This window comes from Scyliorhinus canicula, chromosome 16, assembly GCF_902713615.1.
Source record: "Scyliorhinus canicula chromosome 16, sScyCan1.1, whole genome shotgun sequence".
Lineage (NCBI taxonomy): Eukaryota > Metazoa > Chordata > Chondrichthyes > Carcharhiniformes > Scyliorhinidae > Scyliorhinus > Scyliorhinus canicula.
This window is the reverse complement of record NC_052161.1, coordinates 121,285,238-121,310,883: the sequence shown is the minus strand read 5'-3', so window position 1 is coordinate 121,310,883 and position 25,646 is coordinate 121,285,238. Positions and strand designations below refer to the sequence as shown.

At 44.9% G+C, this 25,646-nt stretch overlaps 1 protein-coding gene and 1 long non-coding RNA gene across 2 annotated transcripts; both read right to left on the bottom strand.

Moving 5' to 3' along the window:
- Window positions 1–1,237: 1,237 nt before the first annotated feature.
- On the bottom strand, window positions 1,238–5,518 carry LOC119950810. The gene is made up of 2 exons (XR_005457419.1): window positions 5,396–5,518; window positions 1,238–3,635 (listed from the first exon to the last, which is right to left on the bottom strand). It is a non-coding gene; the product is annotated as an uncharacterized LOC119950810 (long non-coding RNA).
- A 2,236-nt stretch (window positions 5,519–7,754) lies between these two features.
- On the bottom strand, window positions 7,755–25,378 carry LOC119951051 (migration and invasion inhibitory protein). Its single transcript, XM_038774086.1, has 7 exons — window positions 24,562–25,378; window positions 21,081–21,812; window positions 20,343–20,448; window positions 20,053–20,164; window positions 17,520–17,587; window positions 13,739–13,865; window positions 7,755–7,854 (listed from the first exon to the last, which is right to left on the bottom strand). The coding sequence occupies exons 1-7, from the start codon at window positions 24,763–24,765 to the stop codon at window positions 7,755–7,757; spliced, it is 1,449 nt and encodes a 482-aa protein (XP_038630014.1). The 5' UTR covers window positions 24,766–25,378.
- Window positions 25,379–25,646: the final 268 nt, after the last annotated feature.

The following is a 25,646-nucleotide window of genomic DNA, read 5'->3' as shown; positions in this document are numbered from 1 at the left end:
AAAGCATGTTGTCAAAGTAATTAGATATAGCTCTTGGGGCTAAAAAGATGAAGGGATATGGGGTGAAGGGTATTGAATTTGATGATCAGAATGAATGGGCGGAACAGGCTCAAAGGACCAAATGGCCTCCTCCTTCTGCTATTTTTCATTTTAAAAAAAATGTTTTTTCCAAATAAGGGGCAATTTATTGTGATCATCCACCTATGCTGCATATATTTTTAGGTTGTGGGGTGAGACCCACAGAGACATGGGGAGAATATGCAACTGCACACGGACAGTGCTCTGGGACCAGGATCGAACCTGGGACCTCAGTGCCTTGTGGCAGCACTGCTAACCACGGTGCCACCCCTATTTTCTGTGTTTATATGAAAGTGAAGCCAGCTAAAGTGAACTGGGTCCTCGGTGCCATGAGGCAGCAGTGCTAACCACTGCACCACTGTATTCAGACTGGAGAGAAACCAGTCCCTTTTGGCTTTGATTTACATAGCCTGATTTCCAGCACATTCATACTGGAGCAATGTCCTACCCTGTGTGGGAAGGATTCTCAACTGGTTTGATGAAATATCAGTACCACACTAGGAGCCATTCGCCAATTCAGTACCAGAAAATGATTTCCTCAGTACTCAGACCTTTTGACACAAGAATGTGATAAACTGATGAGAGTTATTAAAATGTGTTTGTTTGCACTTCCAAATGGCCTAATTCTGCATTATTATTTCCTTCATGTGAGCTCAGTCATAGTTGTGGACTGGAAGTGAGTCGAACAGGGGATTCAGGATTCACTTGAGCTCGGAGTCATAATCTAGCCTCACATTCATTAGACTACTGAAGGTAGTGCTGCACTGTTGAGGGGCAACCTCTTTTCTTGAGATATTAAATTGAGGCCCCATCGATCTACAGGTGGATGTAAAAATCAAGGTGGCACGACTGGGAAGACCTGGGGAGTTCACCTGTGTCCTGATCAATATTTATTCTTCAACCAACTGATTATCTGGTAATTTTAATTCCTGTTTATGGGACCATGCTATGCACAATTGGTAGCCACATTTCCGACATTGCAACAGTGACTATATTTTGAAAATATTTTATTGGATTTGCAAAATACATGTGAAAGAAATCACAGATTATAATCACAAAAAAAATTGGATATTCTTTTTTCATTTTAGAGCAAGGCCTGGAGTATGGCACATCAGGTAACCTTATACTGCAACACAATGTTTAGAGTGAGACTGCTCACTGTCTAGTAACACAAAAGAGTTTTATTGAGAAAGTTACGAGTACAAAATTGATTGCAGTAAAAGATAATATCAGGACTTGAGCCAGAACATCACAACACTGCAAACAGAAATTAATTAAAGCATGCAAAATTCAAGTTACAATTTAAAACAAAGACAGGTCATAGGCTAAAGTCTAAAGTCAGACATCAAAGGCAGAAACCAGCAGCGAAACATACTCTCTGACCAGTTAGTCAGACCACACCCCGTCAAACATGCCATATCCACTGCTGCTTCTAAAAGTCATCACTTTTAAATAAATAATTCCAAGGGGCAATTTAGCATGACCAATCCACCTAGCCTGCACATCTTTGGGTTGTGGGGGTGAGACCCACGCAAACACGGGAGAATGTGCAAACTCTACATGGACAATGACCCGGAGCCAGGATCGAACCCGGATCCTAGCTGCCATGAGACAGAAGGCTAACCACTGCGCCACCCACAGTAAGTCATCACTGAGCAAAATGGTAGAGGAGGAAAGATGTTACCCCCAGCCTTCCACCTGGGGCGACTAAGATTAAGCAGTAGGCATCGGTCCCTCTCGTCCAGTTGCTGGTCAGTGTGATTGTTCAAATTGCTCCACACAGGCAGAAGTGGGAGAGCAGCCTCCCACATTTCATCCCAGAATTTCCTTCGATTCTTCATTAACTGATAGTTTCCTCAACAGCCCTGCCAAATCAAGGAGTAGACGCAGGACTCCTCTTTGCTCATTGATGCACTCACTGCACTCCCAATCACACCATTCACCAGTAATCATCTCTTTCGTCTGTTTTAAATTATTCAATCAGTGATTTCTCATTGACAAAATGTGCATTAAAAACACAAAAGAAAATAAAATGAACATTGAAAATCTCCCCAGCCACAAACTTCAATTTGTTGCTCACTTGCTATAAATGGCCTGCATTTGCAGCACAAAAGGTTTAATATCAGTCAATGGCATCTGCACACATATTACAGTACAGCCACATGGTGGACACACATACACAATGAACAATTGCTTATCTCACAGGCAAACGGGGACACACTCATGGACGCACTGGTGACAACTATTGTTCCAGCTATGTTCTCTTTCCATGGAAGCCTTGGCAGAATCAACAATGCCAGAACTTCCTCGGGATTCACCTGACTATTGTATCTTACTGAAAACCCGGCTTGAATGTGCAAATAGGTAATTCTACTAGTTTTGCAACCCACTGGTTCAGAGAATACAATTACAAACTGATTAAGAATGAGCAATAACGTCAGATTCCAGGACAGATCATATCTCAATATTGGGGAGGAACTGTAGACAGAGTGAGCTCTCAGCACCGTACACAGACATCATGAGTATCATCTCACTGGATATCCTCTGGCTCCATTTCACATTATTATTGTATCCTGCCTTGCCACGGGTCTGTTACATTGCCAAATGGAACAAGGTCAAATGTTCAGCGTTGCCACATGGTGCCTGGATTGGGAGATATGTAGGACACACCATTGCTAGAAATACACAGCAACTCAATCCGACAAGTTACTACTTAGCAGCAAGGTTTATCTCCAAAACAAATGTTTCATTGCCATTTATCTTTCTGGCCTTGCTGGATCTGTTGTGCATGTTAAAGCATTCTCTTTTCCCCCCCATCATTACTTCATTAATTTTGCAATTCAATTTCAAACATACAGCTGCAGTAACCACCTGTTTTCCGAGTATATTCAAATAAATAAGTCAAATGGAATTTCCAGAATTTCCAGTCACACCCAAAAGACTCACACAGACTGACTAGCTTGCTGTGTATTATCCCTGTTCCAATTGCATTCTAATATTCACAATTCTTTTTGCTTTTAGCTGGGTTGAATTCGCACAGCCAGAATTTTGAAGGGTGAATTTAGAATTTAGAACAGTACAGCACAGAACAGCCCTTCGGCCCTCGATGTTGTGCCGAGCAATGATCACCCTACTCAAACTCACATAGCCACCATATACCCGTAACCCAACAACTCCCCCTTAACCTTACTTTTTTAGGACACTACGGGCAATTTAGCATGGCCAATCCACCTAACCGCACATCTTTGGTTGTTAACAGAGGCAGATCCACCCTCACTCCCCCACCCTTACTCGAGTTTTCAATGGTTACTGTATGCAACCCATCTCCCAAACCACAGAATAAAAACTGATTTTCTTTTAAAATCCCTTGATTGCAACAAAGTCAGGCACTGAATCAGCTCCCTGTTTATGTTGGCTGTCAGGTTCTAACAGACAGGGTAGGATGTGAATGAGGACTGTTCAGTCTCAGTCTCTGAAACTGGTAGCCTGTGCAAACGTGAAAGACTCAGCAGCTCATCTGACCTGGTACCTCCAGCCACTCGAGACGCAGCAGCACTCTGGAAGACAAGCACAAAACACACACATGTTACTGGTTCAACTGTTTCTTCAAATAAATTCAAGAACAGAAGGAAGCTCTTTGCCAGCACAAGTCAAGCTTTGTTTTTCCAATTCCTTGTTCATTACATTTTCTAATTATGTTCCAAGATCCTGAGGGGGGTTGACAGGGTAGATGGTGAGATGTTTTCACTAGTGAGAGTCTTGAATAAGGGGACATAGCTACAAGATAAAGGGCCAGTCATTTAAAACGGAGGTGGGCAGCTATTTCTTCTCGCAGAGGGTGTGAATCTCTGGAATTCGTTGCCCCAGTGGAGGCTAGATCATTAGACGTATTTAAAATCGGAGGTGAATAAAGTATTTGATAGATCGAGGAATAGATGGCTATGGGTAATTGGCACAGAAAAGGAGATGAAAGCCGTCATAGATCAGCCATGATCGCATTAAATGGCAGGGCAGGCTTGAAGGGCCTGGTGACTTACCCCTGCTTCTATTTTGTGTATTCAATGAATTCTGGGGAGGAACGGTGGCGCAGTGGTTAGCACTTCTGCCTACGGTGCTGAGGATCCGGGTTCGATCCCGACCCCGGGTCACTGTCTGTGTGGAGTTTGCACATTCTCCCGTGTCTGCATGGGTTTCACCCCACAACCCAAAAATGTGCAGGTTAGGTGGACTGGCCAGGCTAAATTACTCCTTAATTTAAAAAAAAAAATTGGGTACTCTAAATTTATAGAATTCTTTTTTTTTTAAGTGTTCATTGAATTCCATTTTAAATGCTGTGAAAGACTCAGATTTAAACAGCTGCAAGAAAACAATTTTACTTCTGTGTAAGGGAACTCAGAGCTGCACACGGTGTTGGTTCCACTGATAGATTAATTGATTGTGAAGAGAACTGATAACGTTGCTCCGGGCAAATTATTCACTAAAGGGTTCAAATGTGAATTGACACAATGTAGGAGCCTAGAAACAGAAAAAAAAAATCAATCATCACATGTTTGTATAATTCCAATGTCCTTAATAAGTGAGGGAAAGTCAATTAGTTGATCAATTACTTCAGGTAGTGTGGCGAGAAGGTAATGTTTGAACTCTGCTAATCAGGGTAAATGTACCGTCAGAGCAATACTTGTAGCTTCCACCCGTTGTCCAGGGCATTGGGTGAGACCACATCCGGAATAATATGTGCAGTTTTTGTCTCTTTATTTGAAAAAAAGATAAGGTAAAAGGTAAAGTCGCCATAATCCTCGATGACCATCGGCTGCTTTTCCTTTGAGGGGGAGTGCTGACTGGTAGTAGTTAACCTGAGGATCACCACACCTCAGGTGAGGGGCAAAGGTTGATAATAATAGGCCTCCTTTTTAAGATGGAGATAAGGAGAATTCCATCTCTTGGGGAGTTACTAGTTTGTGGAATTTTTTGTCCCCAGGAAGCAGTGGCGGCTGGGTCATTGAATTTATTCAAGGCAGAGTTTTGATAGACAAGGGTATCGAGGGTTACAGGGGGCAGACAGGGAAGTAGAGCCTGAGACCACAACCAGATCAATTATGCTCTTATTGAATGGTGGAGCAGGCTAAATGGCCCACTCCTGCTCATAGGTCCTACCTTCCTATGAGCAGAGGCAAACCCTGGGTTGAAATCTTTCCACACAAACATTGAAAAATATCTGATGTTTTCCACACTCGGTGATATTATTCAGTCACAGGTCACCAGAAACATTTATTCGCACAGCATTACCAATGGACAGAATACAGCTTTAGTATCTTACCAGGTTGGAGAGGTTACAAGTCCAACGGTGTAGGAAGATGTTTTGGGTTCCACTGTGCTGCGCAAGTCCCAGGGTGTTGCAATAGGATGGTGGAAGGCATGGTACTCTCCCAGCCCAAAGACATGCTGAGGGCAAGACAATGCAAGATCAGACCTCTCAGCAATGTGTAACACAATCACTAACATTTTGACAGTGTACAAGGCACCAAACTCAACCCTGCCCTCCTCAAATGTTCATTTAAATTTTCTTTCCAGAACTGATTGGGTGAGTCTTCTCTTCCTAATTCTGCTGAATTATTGCTCCGTACTGCTAACTCAGCACAGGCTCTTCTATAATCAGATAAACTTTTGGTTTAACTATTCTTCATGCATTTTCTATTGCATTGTAAACATCAACATTTGTATCCAACTGGACCTGCTGGTAGTCACAGTTAAACAGTAAAAAAATATAAGGTTTTATATGTTAAAATAAACTCAAGAATTTGGTACATGGAGATCATGTGTTAGGAAATATAGTTGGTTTAAATAATTAATAGTGAGTATTTTTAAAATTTATTTTGTACAGGATTGTGGCTTCGTTGGCGAGGCCAGCATTTATTGCCCATCCCTAATGTTCTCAAGAAAAGTGGTGGTGGTGAGCTGCCTTCTTGAACCACTACAGTCCATATGGTGTAGGTACACCCACTCTGCTATTAGGTAGGGAGTTTGAGGATTTTGAATGACAGCGAAAGAACGGGGTATATTTCCAAGTCAGGAAGGTGAGTGACTTGAAGGGGAACTTCCAGGTGGTGATGTTCCCATGTATCTGCTGCCCATGTCCTTCCAGATGATACTGGTAGTGAGTTTGGAAGATGTTGCCTGAGGAACCTTGGGGAGTTCCTGCAGTGCATCTTGTAGATGGTACACTGCTGACACTGGCCGCTGGTGGTGGAGAGAGTGAATGTTTGTGGCAGGGGTGCCATCAAGCGGAGTGCTTTGTCCTGGATCGTGTCGGGCTTCTTGAGTATTGTTGGAGCTGCACTCAGCCAGGCAAGTGGAAGTATTCCATCACACTGCTGACTTGTGCCTTGTTATTGGTGGACAGGCTTTGGGGAGTCGGGTGGGAAGTTACTCGCTGAAGGATTCCAAGCCTCTACCCTGCTCTTGTAGTCACAGAATGTATATGGCTGGTCCAGTTCAGGTTTCTGGTCAATGAAGACCTCGAGGATGTTGATAATGGGGGGTTCAGTTATGTAAATGTCACTTAATGTCAAGGGGCGATGGTTTGTATAAAACTCCAGGCGAGTGACCACATGGAAGCAATGACTAAGAAAACGTAATATTTATTTTACCTATTATAATGTAGCTTTTACTCCCCCTAAGGGTCTCCTGCACCCGGTCCACACTCGGACCAGGGTATTTATGTTCCATGGAGCCCTCCTGGTTGGTTGATTGTATCAGTCTTGTCAAACCTTACAATAACTTCATTGCAATGTAAGCCTACTTTAAAAAAATTTTTTTTTTTTTTAAAAAAGAGTATCCAATTATTTTTCAATTAAGGGGCAATTTAGCGTGGCCAATCCACCTACCCTGCACATCTTTGGGTTGTGGGGGTGAAACCCACACAAACACGGGGAGAATGTGCAAACTCCACACGGTCAGTGACCCAGAGCCAGGATTCAACCTGGGACCTCGGCACCGTGATGCAGCAGTGCTAACCACTGCGCCACCATGCTGCCTGCAATGTAAGCCTACTTGACAATAAGATTATTATTATTGTCTGGATAGGTGAAGCTACAAGGTAACACTCAAGAAGCTTGACATCATCCAGAACAAAGCAGCTCGCTTGACTGTCACCATCAACATAAACATTAATTTCCTACACTAGCAGTGTGAACTATCTACTTTAAAAGATTCACTGCAGCAACTCATCAATGTTCCTTCAACAGCACTTTCTAGACTAGAAGACAAGGGCAGCAGACACTTGGAAACACCACCACCTGCAAGTTCCCTCCAAGCCACACACCATCAACTGGAATTGTATCCCACCATTCCTTCACTGTCATTGGATCAGATTCCTGGAAGACCCTTCCTCATAGCACTGTGGGGTTCCCATACCAAATAGACTGCAGTAGTTCAAGAAGACAGCTCATCACCACCTTCTGAAAGGCAATTTCAGATGAGTAAGTAAAGTAAGAAGAAAAAGAATTGCCAACACCTGTGGCTAATTTGATCAAAACCATCATAGCCATTGGAACTGTCAGCTTGATTACAATTAGGTACCAAGGATTCTGCAATCAAAGACCAGGGCCCTTAGGTATGACTGAATGGACATGGCTGATGCTGTAGACAAAGTTCAAGCAAGTAAGTGTGAGATAGACTTACCGACGGCAGTGACAGACTGTCAGTGGGATCAAAACTTTTCTACGGTGTGGCTTGTATTTGTGTGGAGGGAGTAAGGTTGATCTGGGGATGCTGACTCTGAAAGTGATACAAACACAGAATAAGTCAAATCAATTTGCTGCCCCAGCCCAAAATACTGTTCCAAGAACACAACCACCTCTAGGTTCCTGACCAAATTGATAACTGCAAACTCCACTCTACAGTTGAGACAGCAACTATCGGAGCCACGAATAAAATCTATAACACTTGAGAAGCCATGCTACTTTACTTCAGTTATTCCCAATATCTGCCTCACATTGTAATTACCCACTCACTCAGTGTGCATGCTGAAGGAATGGCAGTCAACGGAGCTTTCTTCTCACTGGTAACAACCATGAGAGAACCAAGAAGCAGAATCACGTACAGTTTTTAAAAGAGAGAATGACAGTTGAGTGAGATATATCCACAACAGATTCAAAAAGAACACAAAACAAAAGACCCAGGACTCTTGCTTACCAAATCTCAGCATTGTCGTCAGGAGTCTTAAATTCCTGGTAGGGTCACTCATGACAGGGCGGCATGGCGGCGCAGTGGTTAGCACTGCTGCCTCACAGCGCTGAGGACCCGGGTTCAATCAATGTAGAGTTTGCACATTCTCCTCGTGTCTGCATGGGTCTCATCCCCGGAAACCCAGAGTTGTGCAGTGTAGGTGAATTGGCCACGCTAAATTGCCTCTTTAAAAATGAATTGGGTACTCTAAATTTATTTTTTTAAAAGGGTCATTCATGACAGTAAGGTCGGAGGGGAGGAACCAGACAAAGCCTCAACAGCGGGTCAGGTGGAAGTATGATATCAACAGCTGCAATGGCAGATGAAGGCTGCAGCAGGGAGAATCTCAGTCATCAAGGTTCCCTTGCTACTGGAAATGGACTTACCTTTGTCAAGAACCTTGTGTCTGCTGATGTGAACTCCATACCCACATTAAAGATGGAGTGCAGCAAGCGCCTGCCTGGCAGAAACCAAACACCCCCCCACCCATCACAGAAACGACACACACCACCACAGAAATGACACACGCACAGAAACGACACACCACAGAAATGGCACACGGACAGAAACAACACACACACACACACACGGTAGTTTTCTTCAAAACTGAACAGCCATCTTCAGGATCCACTCTGCTCACCTTGCATGGGGAAAGGGCTAGAAAAGGTTGCCTAAAATAGTCTGTTTCGTCTTCAACCTGGCTGGGAAAGTCACATCCAGCTAGGTTCACCCTACCTGTGGTCAGAAAATTAAAGTTAAACTGAATTTTGGAACCTGGAATGTATGAACCCTCATGGACAATGAGTAAAACAAATCAACCAGAAGGGAGAGCTGCCCTCGTCACCCATGAACTGAGGCACTTCAACATTGACATCGATGCCCAGCAAGAGACCACAAAGTGGTGAAGAACAGCTAAAGGAAGATAGCAATGATTACACTTTCTTCTGGAGAGGAACACTGAGGATCAGCCAAGACGCATAGAATTGGATTCACCAATTCTATTTCTATCTAGAATTGGATCAGAACAAACGGGCCAACTGACTCTTGGAGGTCCCTTTCGGGATCAACATGATCCTCCCACTACAACTTGCCAAGAACTGGAAGGCAATGGTCATGACTGCCTGTGCCCCAACCCTTTGTGCCAATGATGAGTGCAAAAAGAGTCTTCTGCTCCACCCTTGTACACCCTACTCTCCAACATTTCAAGGAAGAAAAGATCATCCTCCTTGGGAACTTCAATTCCACGACATTCCACAGACTATTTTTAGGGCACCTTTTCTAGCCCTTTCCCCAAGCAAGGTGAGCAGAGTGGATCCTGTCGGTTCAACAGGACTCCCAACTCTGGAAAGGAACCATCGGAAAGGAAAGAGTTGGAAATTGCAACTCCAATGGGGTTCTCCTGCTCACCAAATGCGCAGAATACCAGCTTGTCATCACTAATACCTGATAACAATCAAAGCACTGGCACATGATCGACTAAGTCATTGTCCGATCCAGAGACCAAAAGGATGCCCTCATCAAGCGATGACCAGTGGAGGTGACTGCTGGACAGGACACCAGTCATCTGCTCCCCTATATCCATCAAATTCCACCAGAAGCAGAGGAAGATGAAGAAACAGCTCAGAAAAAGATCAACGTTGAGCAGCTTCAAGAACCAAACATGCTCGTGAACTTCCAACAATGTCTTCTCCAAAATATTCATTCTGATAGAATGAAGGAAAACTGGAAACAGTTGAAGACAGCCATCACATCAAGCTGTGGAGAAACCATTGGCTACAAGACCGAGTCCTTCCACTCCAGCAAAATCTGTCTTCAAGCTACCAGGGAGGTAAAGGCTGGAACAATGGCCTCTCTCGCCCCCTGGACAGGAAAGACAGGATAAAGATAAACTGATTCCACTGATTGGAGATTCTAGAATGGGGGGCATAGTCTAAAAACTAGGGCCGACCATTCAGGAGAGATGTTAGGAAGCACTTCTACACACAAAGGGTGGGAGAGGTTTGGAACTGTCTTTCACAAATGGCAATTGATCTCGATCACTTGTTAATTTTAAGTTTGAGATAGGTAAATTTTTGAAAAGCAAAACTATCAAGGGATATGGGCGTAAGGCAGGTATATGGAGTTAGACCACACATCAGCCATGATCACTTTGAACGGTGGAGCGAGCTTGAGGGGCTGAATGGTCTACTCCCGTTGCTATGATGCCCAGAATTAGCCAGGGCATAACCTGTGATTTATAAAGATTTAGCACAATTTCTTTGCTTCTGTACTCTAGACCCCTAATTATAAAGGCAAGTATCCTGAATGCTTTTTTAAACAGTATTTTCAGTTTATCCTGATACCTGTGAGGAAAGGTTGAGCAGGTTGGGCTTGTACTCAGAGGTGGTTTTATTGAAACATACAAGACTCAGAGGAGGTTTGGCGGGTTAGATGCTGAGGGGATGATTTTCTTCATGGGGAATCTAAAACTAGGGAGTACAATAAGTCAGAAATGAAGAGGAATTTCACCACTCAGAGCGTCATTAATATTTGGAATTCTCTACCCAAGAGAGCAATGGAGACTGAGTCAGTGAATGTATTCAAGGTTGAGTTGGAAAGATTTTTGATCTGCATGGGAGTCATGGGTTGTAGGGGGCAGGGAGGAAAATGGAGTTGAGGCAATGATCAAATCAGCTATTATCTTATTGAATAGTTCAAGGGCCTCAATGGCCCATTTCTAGTCTTATTTCTTATGTTCTTGATTACTTATTGGATTACAAACCTGACATTTAACATCAGTCTTCTTTTTCTGTTTCATTTTATCTCCAGAGCCTTGATGACTTTCCTTTTCCCCTCATGGGAAAAAGTATCATGTCTGTACCTCAACCATCTCCTCTTTGAAAGCCTCCCCCATTGTTCAATTTATGATTTACCTGCTAATCATAGTTTCCAATCCATCTGGACCAGAAACCTTTTCAATTCACTGAAAATTTCCCTCTTCCAATAGCTGGCTTTTAAAGCAGACCAAGGCAGGCCAGCAGCACGGTTCAATTCCCGTACCAGCCTCCCCGACAGGCGCCGAAATGTGGCGACTAGTAGCTTTTCACAGTAACTTAATTTGAAGCCTACTTGCGACAATAATTTTAATTTCATTTCATTCCTCGTCATTTTCCATAACTACTCTAAACTAATGACACTCCTACAGGTATACGCTGGGATCCTGTTATAACGCAGTCTGTTATAACGTAGAACTTTGTATAGCATGGGGCCATTTGCAAACAAGGCCAAAGGTTTCCTCAACAGCTACACCTTAAAAAAATAAGCCAAACTTTTAATGATGTAGTTGATTTTAAAAATACCTGCTTTATTCATTTAATTTGGAGCATGAGGACTGGAAATTGTAGGGATCTGCATGCAATATTGGCCCTGGTATTGGTGATAGCAATCCGGAATGCTGGGTACCAGCTATGAAATAGGAACTTCATGGATTACATCATAGAGAGGTCCAAGTGTATAATCTTACATCTGTACAGGCTTCCCCGTCAATTCCTGTCATTGTAAATTCCTATGGCCGCATTTATAGGGAAACTATGCAAACTTGTTACTCAATAATAACAGTACGCACCCATTGGTTATCCTGCAACACCAGTTCCAATTATAAATATAGACCGAGGAATTTATAATAGGAATGTAGAACATCGATGGTGCGCAAGTGGGTAATGGAGGGGGAGGGGGCAGCATGGAAACGGATGGAGAGGGCGTCCTGTGGAGATACAAGCCTGGGGGCCCTGGTAACGGCGCCGTAGCCGCTCCCTCCTCCGAGGTATACCACGAGTCCGGTGGTGGTGGCTACCCTCAAGATCTGGGGGCAGTGGAGGCGACATAGGGGAGAAGTGGGGGGCTCGATGGAGGCTCCGTTAAGGGGGAACCATAGGTTCGTCCCGGGGAACATTGATGGGGGATTTCAGGGTTGATACAGAGCGGGCATCAGACAGCTGAGGGACCTGTTTATTGATGGGAGGTTTGCGAGCCTGGGGGAGTTGGAGGAGAAATTTGGGCTCCCCCGGGGAACATGTTCAGGTATCTGCAGGTAAGGCATTTGCTAGGCGGCAGGTGGAGGGATTCCCTTCGCTTCCCGCGAGGGGGGTGAGCGACAGGGTGCTTTCGGGGGTCTGGGTCGGAGAGGGGAAGATATCTGATATCTACAAGGTTATGCAGGAGGCGGAGGAGGCGTCAGTAGAGGAGCTGAAAGCTAAGTGGGAGGGGGAACTGGGGGAACAGATCGAAGACGGGACATGGGCTGATGCCCTGGAGAGGGTTAATTCTTCCTCCTCGTGTGCGCGGCTTAGCCTCATCCAATTCAAGGTGCTGCACCGGGCCCACATGACTGGGACGAGGATGAGTAGGTTCTTTGGGGGTGAAGACAGGTGTGTCAGGTGCTCGGGGCGTCCAGCGAACCATGCCCATATGTTCTGGGCATGCCCGGCACTGAAGGAGTTCTGGAAGGGGGTAGCGAGGATGGTGTCAAGGGTGGTGGGATCCAGGGTCAAGCCAGGATGGGGACTCGCGATTTTTGGGGTTGGGGTGGAGCCGGGAGTGCAGGAGGCGAAAGGGGCCGTTGTGCTAGCCTTTGCGTCCCTAGTAGCCCGGCGAAGGATCTTGCTACAATGGAAGGATGCGAAGCCCCCAAGCGTGGAGACCTGGATCAATGACATGGCGGGTTTCATTAAGCTAGAGAAGATCAAATTCGCCCTGAGCGGGTCGGTACAAGGGTTCTTTAGGCGGTGGCAACCTTTTCTCGACTTTCTGGCTCAACGATAGGGTACGGGGACAGTAGCAGCAGCAACCCGGGGGGTTGGGGGGGGGGAGGGGGAGGGAAAGGTGTGGGGGGGGAGGGAAAAGGTGTGGGGGGGGGGGGGGGAGACGACGATGACTATGTTTGTTTATTTTAAGTTCTTCTGTTGTTCATTGGGGTTGGGGGGGTGGGGGATGGATACATGCGTCGATACGGTCTTGGGGTGTTACAGTTATTATGGGTTATTTTGTTGCATTTCATTGTTTGTCGTTACGTTTTATATTTTCTGTAAAAAATTCCAATAAAAATTATATTTTAAAAAAGGAATGTAGAACATAGACTAGAAGGTGTGCCTTTAAAATGAGAAGTGAGTTACATCTGTGACATGATCTCATTAACTCCAACCTCTGACCCTAATTCACCTGAAACGAAGCCAGAGTCTGAGAATTAGTGAGAGCAAAAACATGAAGTACTTTCAGTGGATTCAGGCTCTGTTCTCTTTTGAAATTTTCTAGACTCCTCCTCTGCGTACACCCACCAGTTTGTGTTTCAGACATTATGGCTGTTGTTTTAGAAATAGAGCTGTGTTTAAAATAAAAACCTAGGCAATGAAAAATTGAAACTGAAGTGTGGTGTGTGCAGAGATGGATGGAATCTTACCGAATATAAGCAGGCTCCTCCAAAGTGTGTGGTCGTTTTGATTTAGGAGTTTTGCAAATGGGACAGGCTGCCGCTGGTTCCAGTGGGACTGCAAACAGGCGACTATTAACACGGTAAGAATGACTGCCTGAAAGAATCACAGTCACAGGTTTCAGAAAATGTTATCTTACCTAGATCCACAGTTGTTGAAGGGGTTAAAATCATTGACTGCAGCTAAGTTCCTGGGAAATTGCTGGGGCTACAGGGTACAGCTGCAAAAAACAATGGCAAGTGAGTCTTGATAGCTCACTGCTTTCTGGATAACAGCACAGTACTGCAAATGTGTTTTGATAAAGGCCATAATTCACAACTCAAGGTGCCAGACAGTCAAGGTTCACATGTATATTAATGATTTAGATGAGGAAACAAAATGCAATATCTCCAAATTTGCAGATAACACCAAGTTGAGTGGGAAGGTGAGCTGTGAGGAGGATGCAGAGGTCGTTCAGTGTGATTTGGACAAGTTGAGTGAGTGGGCAAATGAATGGCAGATGTAGTACAAATGCGAGGTTATCCACTTTGGTAGCAAAAACGAGAAGGCCGACTATTATCTGAATGGCGATAAATTAGGAGAGGGGAATGTGCAATGAGATCTGGGTGTCCTCGTGCACCAATCACTGAAAGTAAGCATGTAGATACAGCAGGCGGTAAGGAAGGCCAATGGTATGTTGGCCTTTATTGCGAGAGGATTTGAGTACAGGAGCAGGAACATCTTGCTGCAATTATACAGAGCCTTGGTGAGACCACAGCGGAGTATTGTGTGCAGTTTTGGTCACCTTATCTGAGGAAGAATGTTCTTGCTCTATGGGGAGTGCAGCGAAGATTTACCAGATTGATTCCTGGGATGGTGGGACTGACGTACGAGGAGAGATTGAACCGGTTAGGATTGTATTCACTGGAGTTCAGAAGAATGAGGGGGACTCATAGAAACCTATAAAATTCTAAAGACTAGACAGGGTAGATGCAAGCAGGGAGTTCCCGATGGTGGGTGTGTCCAAAAGTAGGGGGTCACAGTCTGAGGATATGGGGTAGATAATTTAGGACAGAGATGAGGAGAAATTTCTTCACCCAGAGAGTGGCGAGCCTGTGGAATCTATTGCCACAGAAAGTAGTTGAGGCCAAAACAGTGTATGTTTTCAAGAAGCAGTTAGATATAGCACTTAAGGCAAAGGGGATCAAAGGAAGTGGGGGAAAGCGGGATTCGGCTATTGAGCTGGATGATCAGCCAGGATCAGAATGAATGGCAGAGCAACCTTGAAGGGCTAAATGGCCTCATCCTGCTCCTATTTTCTATGTGTTTATTAATGTAGCTATATGTACGTGCCCTGTCGTGTCGCGTCTTTTCGTCCGACGTCACTTCGTCCAATGACACTTCGTCCACGTCTTTTGGTCCAACGTCTTTTTGTCCGCCCGTCTTTTGGTCCAACGTCACTTCGTCCAATTATCCAATTACAAATAACTCCGTATAAAACCATTTAATTGATAAAATGCAAGTACAATACAGCAAGTGAATTTAATTGTTAAAATGCAAGTAATTGATAAAATGCAAGTAAAATGCAAGTTGAAAAATGCAGTTAAAAAGTTAAAAAATCTAAAAGTGCAGTTAAAAAATCTAAAAGTTTACTAATTACATAAAATTCCCGAAATTACTTAAAATTGATGTAAATTGTAAATTCCCGAAATTTCCTAAAAGTTAGATTTCCAGAACTGTACCCGAGAGAGAATAATGGGGAGAGGACAAGATGATTTGATATTCTACAATTCCGACAGACACAGATATAAGTGGGAGTCTAATTGGATTTAGACAATGAGTGCAGTTCTGAAAGAAGCAGATTTATTTCTCGATTTTCGTCGAGTGATTAAAACCTCTGGTTGGCAGTGGGTTCTGACATTACAGGTCTGAAATGATCAAATATTCCATCAGGTACAATGGCTCTCATCACGCTGGAGCATACATGGGTGAATATCCTGCAGCTTATCTTAATAATGTCTGGAGATCAAGCAGCACAAATGCAGAACTCAACATCAAGAGGCGAAATAGGTGGAGAGGATCCTTGAGCAGTAACATTGAAAAACTAAATTAAACTTTTTGTAATTGGATAATTGGACGAAGTGACGTTGGACCAAAAGACGGGCGGACAAAAAGACGTTGGACCAAAAGACGTGGACGAAGTGTCGTTGGACGAAATGACGTCGGACGAAAAGACATAGCACCGTGCCCTGTTAGTGATTGGATATTATAATTAGGCAGGCGTAGAGTTTCTGTAATAGGTTAAATACTACTGTGGGAAACCAATGAAGTAATCAAGACTATTAGTTGTGATTGGATATTGATTATCTTTGAATAATGGTATAATTTCCATTGGTGTCTGCAAATTGCTTGTTGTTGGGCCTGAAAGTATAATGACTGTTGTATTCCTTTGTTCGGGGAGATTGTGGGCCACATGTTGGCAAACAAGATTCTTGCTGCAGCTTCAATAAAGGTCTTAAAAGAGAACTTGTGTGTCCTTGGTTGCTTGAGGGGAACTAAATACTCAGGACATCTGATTCAGCTCCCTAACAGTTGTCAACTGGCAAAATCACTGCAGCAGGTCAGTTTGAAGCCTGAACCGTGACGCTACGCAGGGCTGCTCTGTAGTTTCCCCCAATAACCTTGTTATAAAAACAGCCTTCGACTGAGGTCATCAATTTGTTCTATGTTCTAATTACTATCACCCTGTTTCAGGTTCTGTGGCATGTTAACATATGGCATCACATTCAGTTTTAAATTTGCTTGTGCTGTGGGCACTGGCAATTTAATGCCCATCTCAAGTATAGTCTGAGAAAATTGAGTTCAGGTCTCCTCTTCTCCTGAAGCTGCTGATTCTCCCTCAGGCTCAGGCCGCTCCTCTCCACAAGACACTATATGCCCACTGGCATTCAGTTCCCCATCTAACCTGAAGATGCCAACTGAAGCAAAAAAAAGACTTGCATTTATATAGCACATTACACAATCATCAGACATCCCAAAGCACTTTACAGCCAATGCAATGGGCGTCACGGTGGCTAGCACTGCTGCCTCACAGCTCCAGGGTCCCAGGTTCAATTCCGGCCTTGGGTGGCTGTCTGTGCGGAGTCTGCACGCTCTCCCCGTGTCTGCGTGGGTTTCCTCCAGGTGCTCCGATTTTGTCCCACAGTCCAAAGATGTGCAGGTTAGGTGGATTGGCTATGCTAAATTGCCCCTTAGCGTCCAAAAGGTCAGGTGAGGTTACAGGGATAGGGTGGAGGCGTGAGATTAAGTAGGGTGCTCTTCCCAATGGTCGAATTACCTCCTTCTGCACTGTAAATTCTATGTATTGTTGAAATGCAGTCACTGTTGTAACATAAATTCATTATTTTAATCTAGCGTTAATTCCACAACTACCAGCTGATGCCAGCTATCACTTCTCACCTAAATGGCCAATCTCAGGTGCCTGCCTTAAGTTAATATCAGCAGGCAATTTGACAATGGAGGTATCACAGTCAAATCTGATTCTGTTCTTAATACCTGACCTAAAAAAGCATTGGAATGTGATCAGGAACAGAAATTATGGCTGATTTTTCCCTATTTTCAATTGAACGGATATTGTGATTAGCTGTAGCTTCTACAACACAGGCAATGCAGCACAGGCCAAGCATGGTATCCACAATACTACAACACACAGCACCTTTATCCATTCAGCTCTTGCTGGACAAAACCTTCCAAACTAAAGTAGTTACTCACACTGGTGAATGTGGCGGTTGTAATCGAGCTTCTCTTGATCCATGGCTGGAACATCGAGTTCCTCTGCCCTGAAAAGTGAAAGAATAAGGTGAATGGCCCACTGCTGTTCTAAATATATATGTCGTTCACCAGATTCTAACACAATCAGCCAGAGCTCCCAATCATTAATCTGCAATCCCCGAATTTGGGCGGACCTGGGTTCCTTTTGCTGTTAACCGGCCTGCATAGCTGGGTTATAGAAACATTTAATTAATCACATGGAGAGTTTGTTGGTGGCTGGATATCAGAGACAACCAGAAATCAGTGAATGTTCCCTTGCAGAACAAAAATAAAGTTTTGTTGAATTTATTTTTCTAATTTTTTCTCAGAATGTTGCCATCATTGATTGGACCACATTTATTGCCCATCATTAATTGCCCATGAGAAGGTGGTGGTGAGCTACCTTCATGAACTGCTGCAGTCACACCCACAGCATTGTTAGGAAGGGTTTATAATTTTGTATACCGCTATGGTTCCCCCCTCAACCTTCTGTGCTCTAAGGAAAGCAATCTCAGCCTAACCAGACTGTCTTCATAGCTGAAACGCTCCGTCCCATTTTGTGTCACCTGCAAACCTTACTGATCACACCTCCTACTTTCACGTCCTGTTAGGCCACAGTTAGAGTACTGTGTGCAGTTCTGGTTGCCGCACTATAGTGTAGCTATCTAAAATGGCCACCTGCAAAGGACCATGGGAATTGTGGTCAACTTGTACACAGAGAAGTACACAGTTTCTGTGTATTGTGCAAGGAAGCCAGACCTGACCAAAACTTGCAACCATTAAAAGTCAATCACCATTTCCCCAAGGACAATAGAGTTTGAATCAAGCAATTACAGCAGTAGCAGACTAACCGGCGCCACTTCCCCTTATTTAGAAAGGCCTACGTGCCTGGGACAATGACAGCTGGGACCTGCCCAGCCACCAAGGTATTCTGCCCTAAATGGCCAGGAACAATGAGGGTGATTGAAACCTTATAAATCCATTGGAACTAGAGATAGGACTACCCAAAAGGGTGCGAAAGAGAAGGATAAGAAGCCCTGCGCACTAGGGATCGGCCTCTTTTGGACAGGCTTGTGTGAGACCAATTGCAGCACATCAACCAGCCAAGTTCAAGGACCCACGATCACTACCTGAAGGACGAGCCCAGCCGAGACGAACCTGAAGACTTCCAACCGACCCACGTGGACACAGATAAAGGCCTTATCTCCCGCACCGAGCCGGTCACCCCGAAGTTAAGTAAAGATAATCTTAGTTATTAGGTTTAGTTTAGTGCGTGGCTGCGTGAATGCATGTAGAACAAGTGTGTTTGTTAATAAACTGTCTTTTGAACTAATACACTGGTTGTGTGGTCATTCGGTTAATATAAGAAACAGCTTGTGGTTCATATAGAAATAAATAAGTCAACAATAGGAATGTGCTTGCACTAGAGAGGATGCAGAAAAGATTCACCATGATGTTGCCTGAAATGGAGCGTTTCAACTATGAGGACAGGCTAGTTAGGCTGGAGTTGCTTTCCTTAGAGCAGAGGGGGAACCTTAGAGGTGTCCAAAATTATAAAGGACATAGATAGGGTAAATAGGAAGAAATGTTCCCATTTGGAGAATAAATTTAAGGTAAGAGGTAGGAGATTTAGAGGGGATCTGAGGAAAAATGTTTTCACCCACAGGGTGATGGGAATCTGGAACTCACTCCTGAACGGGTGGTAGAAGTGGGAACCCTCACAACATTTAAGCAGCATTTAGCTGGGCACTTGAAACACCCTGGCATACAAGGCTACAGGCTAAGTGCTGGACAATAGGATGACAATGTGCTTGAAGACCGGCACAGACACAATGGGCTGAAGGTCTTCTTTTAATGCTGTCAAACTCTGTTACTCTAACTGTTGACCTTGTGTGATGAGTTCCATCACACTCCTGACTTGTGTGCTGTAGACATTGGACAGGTTTTGGGGAGTCAGGACATGGGTTACTCGCTGTAAAATTCCTAGCCTCTGACCTGCTCTTGTAGCCACAATATTTCTATGACTGGGCCAGTTCAGTTTCTGGTCAATGGTAATCCCAGGGTATTGATAGTTGGCGATTCAGCGATGGAAATGTCGTTGATTGTCATGGGAAGATTGTTGGATTCTCTCTGGTTGGAGATGGTCATTGCTTGGCACGTGTATGGCACAAGTGCAACTTTAGTATCGGAGGAGTTACGAATGGTGCTACACAGTAAACATCCCTGTTTCTGACCATATGATGGAAGGAATGTCACCGATGAAGCAGCTGACAATGGTTGGGCCTAGTACACAACCCTGGGGGACTCCTGCAGCAATATCCTTGGACTGAGGTGATTGAATTCCAACAACCACAAATGACTTCCTTTGTGTTAGGTTATGAATGCAACCAGTTTTGTTTTCACCTGGATTCCCATCATTAACTCTATTCCCAGCTCTGGCTTACTTCCCTGGCACGCACACATTCCTTCCCAGGCACCATTAACTCAAACTTACTCCATGTACTCCTGGTGCACACATTCTTCTTTGTTCACCCGTCGGAAGTCCTGCAGTTCCATAAAATACTGCTCAGATTTTTCTGACTTTGGTGAGTCAATGTCCATCAGACCTGAGCACAAAGCAGAAATCAAATGTCAATAATCCTGAGCTCCAGAGAGATCACACACGCCTCCTTCTGCATTGTAAATTCTATGATTCTAAAAAAGCACACCAGGAGAAATGAAGAACAAAACAGCCAAGGGGCAGTTGAAGTCATAGGAAAGTTGCAACATAGCCCAACATATTACCTGCTATCCAATCGTAGCCCAAGAATGGTCGCCTTGCCTGAACCTCTGCTCGGAGGCTGGATTCATCATGTGGAGACTGGAATGTGACATGACCCACATCATCCGCCTGTGAATTTAACAGGAAAGTTTAATAGTCTGAGCTGCAATGACCAACAGCGGGTCTGCAGGAGACATCAGCCCTCTTCTCCTCTATCAATGATGGCTGGGGCAGATATTAACACACACCATGCACCCAAGACAAACAGCAGCCTATAGAAGCAAAGGAGGAGCTCAGTCGATGCAACCCTAGACTGAGAAGCCACTGAGGTCATTTCAGCCTCACCTCATCCTTCCAATAGTTCCTTTATCTCTACTCTGACTCTGTAACTCTTGCTGTATATCCTTCCACTCTGGCTAGCAATGCAATTGGTTACCCACATCCTAGTATAACTCCAACTGTTGACGTAAAAGCTGATTCTACAGGTGCTCTTGGCTCCGAAGTCCTAACCCAGGAAAACCTGAAGCAACAAATATCAGTAATAAATGAGAAAAGCTGGGCGGCACGGTTCGATCCCAGCCCCGGGTCAGTGTGTGTGCTGTTTGCACATTCTCACGTGTCTGAGTGGGTTTCACGCCCACAACCCAAAAGATGTGTAGGTTAGGTGGATTGGCCACACTAAATTGCCCCTTAATTGGAAAAAAATATAATTGGGTACTCTAAATTTATGTTTTAAAAAGTAAATGAGGAAGGCTGCCTACCTTTGCCACCTTATTGTGAGATTCTAAGAGGATTGATTTTGGCTTCCGAGTATCTCTGATAAACTGCTCTCTGTGTCGATAATTGCCCTCATCCAACAACCAGTCCATATACAGTGACGGTTCTAGCTTCGACCTTGGCTTTGGGTCCTCACCGAGGCTCTGCACAAACCGGGAATGATACATGGGGCTGTTTCCATTGTAGTTGGCACCACCTGTGCTCGACTGTCCCAGAATTGGAGGCTCAGGCTCTCTTGTTACCGTCGGGGCGGAGGGGGGTTTAGTAAAAGGTGTTGAGCATTTAAGATGTTTTGAAACATGGTCGTCAGTCAGCAGCTTGCAAGGGATGCTTCTGGGTCTAGTCTGTGACTTTACTTTGCCCCTTTCGCAACTCAGTTTTTCCACTGGGATGAGGCTACCTTTCGGTGACATACCTATTGATGAAAAACAGTTTGGTTTGATGTTGGGAACTGTTCCAGCCTCACCATCAGGAAGCCAGTCAAGCAACTCCATGCCTGCTGCATCCCCTGCACCAAGTGTCCAGTTTTGCTTCTTGGCTCGTCTTGTCGAGGGACTGTAAAGTGCAGCACGAGATGCTTCCCTTCTCTTTTGGGATTCAGTCATAACCACTTCACCAGGCTGCTGTGATCCATCATCATACACCTTTTCCCCTGGCAGTTCTGAATCAGCCTGGTCCTTCAAATTGGGATTCTTCAGTGAGCTGGCATCTTCCTGCTGAAAGAGGTCAGGATATTATGTTTAGGCGATAATATAGGGAATAAGCAGCCTTAAACCTCAGATTCAAATCCAGCTCACAGATACAAAGCCACAATTTCAAATATAAGCTGAGAAAATACAATTTAAATCAAACAGCTCAATATCCAGATTAGAGGTCTTGTGTCACAGTGGGTCGCCTCCCTGCCTGAGCCAGAAGCTCCAGGCTTGAGCCCCATCCAAGGACTTCTTCTAAAATAAATTTAGAGTACCCAATTCTTTTTTTTCCCAATTAAGGACGAATATTGTGTGGCCAATCCGCCTACCCTTCATCTCTTTGGGTTGTGGGGGTGAGACCCACGCTGACACGGGGAGAATGTGCAAACTTCACAATGACAGTGACCCGGGATCAAATTGGGTTCTTGGCGCCATGAGGCAGCAGTGCTATCCACTGTGCCACCATGCCGACCCTCCCATCCCAAGGGTTGATGGCCAAGGAAGGTGTTTATACATCGCGGTCAAACATGTTGAGTTCGTCAACCTGAAAATACTTTCAACACACCAATGGCTGGCAGTAAGAGCGGGAGAGACTCCTGAACATCCAGATCATTTGATAGTTCAGTTAGAAACCCAAGGTTGGCGGGTGTAAGGTCAATGAACGTCACACCTATAGATTTTCAGGTACAAGGGTTAATAAAGCATGTTATATGGTAATTTATTCTGCACCTACCTGATGTCTGAAAATGTGATTGGATGCTACGCAACAAGGCATCTTTAATGAAGGAAAATGTCCCAAGTGTTTCATAGAAACATTATGAAACAAATATGGCAATTTGGTTTTTTAAATTTAGAGTACCCAATTATTTTTTCAATTAAGGGGGCAATTTAACTTGGCCAATCCACCTACTCTGCATATCTTTGGATTGTGCGGGTAAGACTCTCGCAGGCACAGGGAGGATGTGGAAACTCCACACAGACAGTGACTTGGGGCCGGGATCGAACCCGGGTCCTCGGTGTCGTGGGGAAGCAGTGCTAATCACTGCGCCACCACGCTGCCCCAACAAATATGCCATTGAGTCACAGGAGGAGATATTAGCGCCGATGACTGAAAGCTTAGTCCAAGAGGCAGGTTAGAAGAGAGGGACGTAGAAGTTGAGCAGTTTTGGAAGGGAACTTCAGAGCACGAATGCCAATGGTAGGACAGTTAAAATCAGGAATGCAGAAGAGTTCAGAATTGGAGGTGCTCAGGTATCTCAGAGGGGTCTAGGGTTGGAGGAGGTTAGAGTTGAGAAGAGGTTAGAGATAGGGACCAGTGAGGCTATGGGAAGTTTTGAAAACAGGAATAATTTTTTTTAAATCTATACGGTGCTCGTCAGAGAGCCAATGCAGTCAGTGAGGCGGGATGATGGGGAATGGGACCCAATGTGTCATAAGACACAGGCAGCAGAGCTTTAGATTAACCCAAGTTTGTGGAGAGTGGAAGATAGGCGCACGGTGGTTAGTACTGTTACTTCACAGTGCAAGGGTCCCAGGTTCAATTCCTGCTTGGTTCACTGTTTTGTGGAGTCTGCACGTTCTCCCCATGTCTGCACAAGTTTCCTCCAGGTGCTCCGGTTTCCTCCCACAAGTCTTGAAAGATGTGCTTGCTAGGTGAATTTGACATTCTGAATTCTCCCTCAGTGTACCTGAACAGTGTCAGTTTGGTGACTAGGGGATTTTCACAGTAACTTCACTGCAGCGTTACTGTAAGCCTACTTGTGACAATGATGAAGATTATTATTATGGAGGGAGGGTTGACCAAAAAAATATTAGAAGTGTCAAATCTAAAGGTAACCAAGGCATGGATGAAAATTTCAGCAGCAGGTGAGCTGAGGCAGGGCCACAGACAAGCAATGATGCAGAAATAAGATGATTTGTTTAGAAGCTCATCTGTAGGTCAACTGTGTCAACAAGTTTGGAAAACGTGTGGTTCAGCTGGATCCGGACAGTAGCCAAGGACTGGTGGCTAGGGAGCAGAGTTTGTGGCAGGGATCAAAAGCAATTGCTTCTCATTTTCCAAAATTTAGTTGGAGAAATGTTCTGTTTCCTGGATGCTGGACAATCAGCGTGACAATTTACTGAGGTGGGATCGAGAGAGGGTTAGTGGCAAGGTAGAACTGAGAACTTTGCTCTATATCCAACTCATGCTGCCCCTGCCTCAGAAATGATTGATGAGAGAATGTAGAAGGAACTTCATAGAATCATAGAATTTAGTGCAGAAGGAGGCCATTCGGCCCATCGAGTCTGCACCAGCTCTTGGAAAGAGCACCCTACCCACGGTCAACACCTCTACCCTATCCCCATAACCCAGTAACCCCACCCAACACTAAGGGCAATTTTGGACACGAAGGGCAATTTATCATGGCCAATCCACCTAACCTGCACATCTTTGTGACTGTGGGAGGAAACCAGAGCACCCGGAGGAAACCTGCGCACACACGGGGAGGATGTGCAGACTCCGCACAGACAGTGACCCAAGCCGGAATTGAACCTGGGACCCTGGAGCTGTGAAGCGATTGTGCTATCCACAATGCTACCGTGTTCTGTATTTAACGTGTGCTGTTCAGGGACAGTCGATGGTTCAGTATTGAATTACCAATATTTTTTAAAAGGCTGGTATGTTTAATGTTTGCATTGAAGAATGAAAATGAGATACATGATTTTCATTGTCTTTTACTGTTATTCTACATTGGACACTGGACTTTCTTGACAATATAAAACCTATGCCTACCTCAAACTTGTTGCCATTGCTGTTCCTTTGGGAGTCTGCAGCAAATCTATTCTGTGCTGAGTGAAGGTCAGTTGGACGGGTCCCATCGCCACTCTCGGGGGGCGGGAGCACATTCCATGGAGCCCTGAGCCGTTCCACCCTCAGTTTCTGTAGCAGCTGTTTGTTCTGATCTCGAAGGAGCTGCAGATAGTCGGAGTGCGACATCTTCCAACTGGAAACTCTCAGCAGTTGATGCAAATAGCAATTTTCATGACCGCTGGGTGTCCTAAAGTGCTTTACAGCCAGTGAATTACTTTTGAAAGACAGCCACGAAGCTCGATGCAGTTTGTCCCATGAACAGCAATGTGATAATGATCATCTGTTTTTTTTGAGTTGTTGGGTGCAGGATAAATATCTATTGGGACGCCAGGAAATAACTCTCCTGCTAGTCTTCAAAACAGTGCATCTGTGGGCAGATGGGTTTAAGGTTCTCGTCCAAAAGTGCAGCTCTCCCCTCAGTGGGAGCTTCAGCCTGGCTCAAGTCTCTGGAGTTAGGTGGGGACGGGGGACTCTAACCTTCCCAGACAGAAACTAGAATGTTCTTTGGGGTCCAGAATAAGACTAACTGCGAAAGGTCTAGCGTTTAACTACCGAGAATCGGGAATATACAGGGGCGGGGGTTGGGTTTAACTACCGAGAATCGGGAATATACAGGGGCGGGGGTTGGGTACAGCCGGCACGGAGCGAGGCTGCTGGTGATGCCCTCTCCGGGGTCGGATTACCAACTCTCCCTCGGTGCCTCACGCCGCCATTTAATTGACCGTTTTTTTTCCCGCTGTTGCGCGTGCGGCGCAGCAAGTTGCTCTGATTGGTTGGCTGGTCACCTTATGTCTGATAGGCCACCGCAGCTGTCTGTCATCAAACGCAGACTCCTTATTGGTCTGGACGCCAAGGGGGCGTATGCCATCCATGGGTGACAGGTGAGCGGAAGGTGCCTCTTGTCCAAACCTGGAACTCGCTGGGCCATGCAACCTGGCCAGGCCACTGCAGCTCGGGTGGGCTCATACTAAAAGGCCACATTTCGCCACAAGTTTTCACATCAAACT

Excerpts from the sequence above, each read along its gene's own strand:
- LOC119951051 (XM_038774086.1), bottom strand. The coding sequence starts at position 24,765 with ATGTCGCACTCCGACTATCTGCAGCTCCTTCGAGATCAGAACAAACAG. Across the intron at positions 20,449-21,080 it reads CTCACAATAAGGTGGCAAAG|GCGGATGATGTGGGTCATGT; the intron begins GTAGGCAGCCTT and ends TTAAATTCACAG. Across the intron at positions 20,165-20,342 it reads GGGCTACGATTGGATAGCAG|GTCTGATGGACATTGACTCA; the intron begins GTAATATGTTGG and ends CTTTGTGCTCAG.